This window comes from Rhinopithecus bieti, unplaced genomic scaffold (assembly GCF_001698545.2).
Source record: "Rhinopithecus bieti isolate Rb0 unplaced genomic scaffold, ASM169854v2 scaffold_33940, whole genome shotgun sequence".
NCBI lineage: Eukaryota > Metazoa > Chordata > Mammalia > Primates > Cercopithecidae > Rhinopithecus > Rhinopithecus bieti.
Window position 1 is genome coordinate 505,162 of NW_016814565.1, and position 3,811 is coordinate 508,972.

At 42.0% G+C, this 3,811-nt stretch overlaps 1 protein-coding gene across 4 annotated transcripts in view; it reads left to right on the top strand.

Moving 5' to 3' along the window:
• The window catches only part of SLC25A16 (solute carrier family 25 member 16), a 32,932-nt gene extending 30,200 nt beyond the window's left edge, over positions 1 to 2,732 (top strand). Inside the window, exon 6 of one of the 4 annotated variants that reach the window (XM_017851407.1) lies at positions 2,070 to 2,732. In XM_017851407.1, coding sequence (XP_017706896.1) covers positions 2,070 to 2,118 — 49 coding nt within the window. In that variant the 3' untranslated portion in view covers positions 2,119 to 2,732. Of the gene's footprint in view, positions 1 to 2,035 lie in introns of all 4 variants that reach the window. The other 3 variants (XM_017851408.1, XM_017851409.1, XM_017851410.1) reach the window with 3 other exon arrangements.
• Positions 2,733 to 3,811: the final 1,079 nt, after the last annotated feature.

Sequence of the window (3,811 nt, forward strand, 5' to 3'; positions counted from 1 at the left end):
GGATCTCAGCTCACTGCAAGCTCCGCCTCCTGGGTTTAGGCCATTCTCCTGCCTCAGCCTCCCGAGTAGCTGGGACCACAGGCGCCCGCCAAATCGCCCGGCTAGTTTTTTGTATTTTTTAGTAGAGACGGGGTTTCACCGTGTTAGCCAGGATGGAATACTTTTATATTTAAAAGGAAATTCTAGGTTGGGCACAGTGACAGAATGAGACTGTCTCAAAAAAAAAAAAAAAAGAAAAAATTAAAAAAAAAAAAAGGGGGGGAATTCTATCTCCCTTGAGCTCTGATCCAGAATTCAAAAGCAACAAGCTTACTACATATTTGGAAAAATTGCTCTTCTGAACTGGTAGTCCAATTCTTGAATTTTTGAAAATCGGAATGTAGGTAAGTTCCAATTAATAGAATTTGAGTCCTGATTTGTGGGAGTGGGGGAGTGGCATGATGCTTAGACCTCTACTCTTAAGCCTTTTGGGTTTTTGACTTACATTGTACAGGTATCAGAGATCTGTGATTTATATGTGAGAATCCTGTACAAAAGGCATATACTCTATAAACCCAGTTGTTTGGGAGGCTAAGGAGGGAGGATTGCTTGAGCCCAGGAGTTCAAGACCAGCCTGGGCAACACAATGAGAGCCCATTTCCTCAAAAATAAAAATAAAGGCAGGGCACGGTGGGTAATCCCAGAACTTTGGGAGGCCAAGGTGGGGTGGATCACGAGAGCCAGCGTTCAAGACCAGCCTGGCCAACATGGTGAAACTCCATCTCTACTAAAAATACAAAAATTAGCCGGGTGTCTTGGTGCACGCCTATAATCCCAACTACTTGGGAGGCTGAGGCAGGAGAATTGCTTGAACCCGTGAGGTGGAGGTTTCAATGAGCCGAGATCACATCACTGCATTCCAGCTTGGGTAACAGAACAAGGCTCCATCTCGGGAAAAAAAAAAAAAGATGTTAAGAAGTAAGAAGAAAAAGATGTACAGTTATTCTTTTGTGTTGTAATGGTTTCTATTGTGGCTCATGAGTGTCATAACTGAATTTTTTCTCCCTAGAACCTACTCTAAGAACATAATTTTAGTTGTCATACTCATCAGAGATTGCACACAACTATCGACAGGTGTATTTTGGTTGTTCATAACTGATATTTAGTCAACCTCAAAGTAGTAACGTGTTTCCAAGGGACAAACTATTGTAGAATTGGACTTCCTTGGACTCCTACTCCAGACCAATTTGCTTAGCTTTGTGGCTTAGCTTTTGTATCTATGATGCTTGGAGCCCTTCTTTTGTCTAAAGTATGTATTTAGAATCTATGTATTTTTGTTAAACTTTAATCTCTTTGAATGTGTACATGGACTCTGAATGCTGCTCCCACTATGTCAGCTTCAGATGGGGATGGAGGGTGGTGAGAAGCCATCTTTGAAAACAAATCCACTACTGTATTCATTGAGAAGTTGCAGAAGAGGATGAATTGATGAGGGTCTGTAAATGTCCTGTATTATGCAATTTCTAATATTAATTTCTTCTTTCTCTTTACTCTCTCTTTGTAATGTTAGTTCCTTTTTTAAGAAATCCTTTGTAGCTGGGTGGGGTGATGCACACCTGTGATCCCAGCAACTTGGGAGGCTGAGGTAGGAGGAACATTTGAGCCCAGGAGTTTGAGGCTGCAGTGTGCAGTGATCACACCACTGCATTCCAGCCTGGGTGACAGAGCGAGACCCCATCTCAACAAAAAGAAGAAAAAAGTGTTTTGTGTTTCTTTCTGGAATGCAATCAATAATTCATATTTACCATACTTTCTAAATATGATCCCTAATGTAATTGCTGGTTAAAATATATTCTCAGGTTTCCCATAACTCCTGGGATTCTAGACTATAGAGACAGTAAGATGATGAGAATTTAGAGAAAAAAGTCTGATTTTGTTTAGATTCATCTTTATGTCCTCAGTTTCTTGACTTAAGGGAGGGAAAGAGAAAAGTTTGCACATTCATAAAAATTGAAAGCAAGTCTCAGCTTGATTGAGTCTCATTGCTTCCTGGTAGGTAAAGATATTCTACTGTTTGTATTGGATTGTAGTTGTAAACTGAGGGAAGAAGAAAGCTGTTACCATCACTATTCAAGGTAAGTAGTTTCTGATTTGCCTTATTTGTTCATCGAGGGCTTTTTTGGCCTTCTTAAAAGAACTGTTAGAATAGTAAGGAGTGTGTGAATGGAGAAAAGAGGCCCAATGGGAGACTGTAGCTTCATGAATTGAAAACCTCAGTCACCCTCTGAATGATTGTTATGGATGTCAGTCTGAATACTAGCACCAGGCAAGCTGAAGTCCCACGTTGTTACATATTCTTCTTCAGTAATTCTCTGATTTTGCTTCCCTTTTAATTCAAATTTGTAAGCTTTGATATGCAGGGAACAGATGGGGGGCAAGGGGATGCAAGAAGAGGAGACAAATAGATTGGTTCTCAAAGGAAAGGATAAAAAAGTACATAGTTTCAATAGAATACACTGGAGAATAATAGCTAACACTTATATATAACCTTTACTATGTACCAGGAATTATTTTAAGCATTTACATATGTTAGCTCACCTAATCTTTACAAAACCCTGATTTGGGTACCCACTTATTATAATACTCATTTGACAGAAAACAGGATTGAAACCCAGATTAAATAACTTGATCAGGGTCGTATATCTAGTTAGTGGTAGAGTCTAATTTGAAGCAAGGAGGTGCACTCTAGAGTTTATACTCTTCTCTTTTTTTTTGAGACATAGTCTCACTCTGTTGTCTAGGCTGGAGTACAGTGGCATGATCTTGGCTCACTGCAGTCTCCGCCTCCCGGGTTCAAGGATTCCCTGCCTCAACCTTCTGAGAAGCTGGGATTACAGGTACCCACCATCATGCCTGGCTAATTTTTTTTTTTTTTTGAGACGGAGTCTTGCTGTGTCACCCAGGCTGGAGTGCAGTGGCGTGATCTCGGCTCACTGCAAGCTCGGTCTCCCAGGTTCATGCTATTCTCCTGCCTCGCCTCCCCAGCAGCTGGGACTACAGGCGCACACCGCCACGTCCGGCTAATTTTTTTGTATTTTTAGTAGAGACAGGGTTTCACTGTGTTAACCAGGATGGTCTCGATCTGACCTCGTGATCCGCCCACGTCGGCTTCCCAAAGTGCTGGGATTACAGGCGTGAGCCACCGTGTCTGGCCCTAGAGTATATACTCTTTTAACTTTTGACCATTTTGGTCAATTTTGATTATAAGTCAAAAGTTAATAGTTTATTATTATTATTATTATTATTTGAGACAGAGTCTGGCTCTGTCACCCAGGCTGGAGTGCAGTCATATGTATGATCTTAGCTCACTGCAACCTCTGCCTTCCAGGTTCAAGGATTCTCCTGCCCCAGCCTCCCGAGAAGAGTAGCTGAGATTACAGATGCCCACCACCATGCCTGGCTAATTTTTGTATTTTTAGTAGAGATGGGGTTTCACCATATTGGCCAGGCTGGTCTGGAACTTCTGACCTCAAGTGATCCTCCCACCTCAGTCTCCCAAAGTGCTGGGATTATAGGCGTGAGCCACCGCACCCGGCCTATTTTTTAAATAAATACAAAGTTTTGCTATGTTGCCCAGGCTGTTCTCGAACTTTTGGACTCAAGCGATCCATTTACCTCAGCCTCCCAAAGTGCTGGGATTAAAAGGATTGAGCCACAGTACCCACCCACTTCCTTTACCTTTGCAAATTTCTGGATACTCTCGTTTCCTACCAATTCATTATTTAACCACTACATTAACTCCCACAGTGACCTTCCCTCCCCTCCCCTCCCC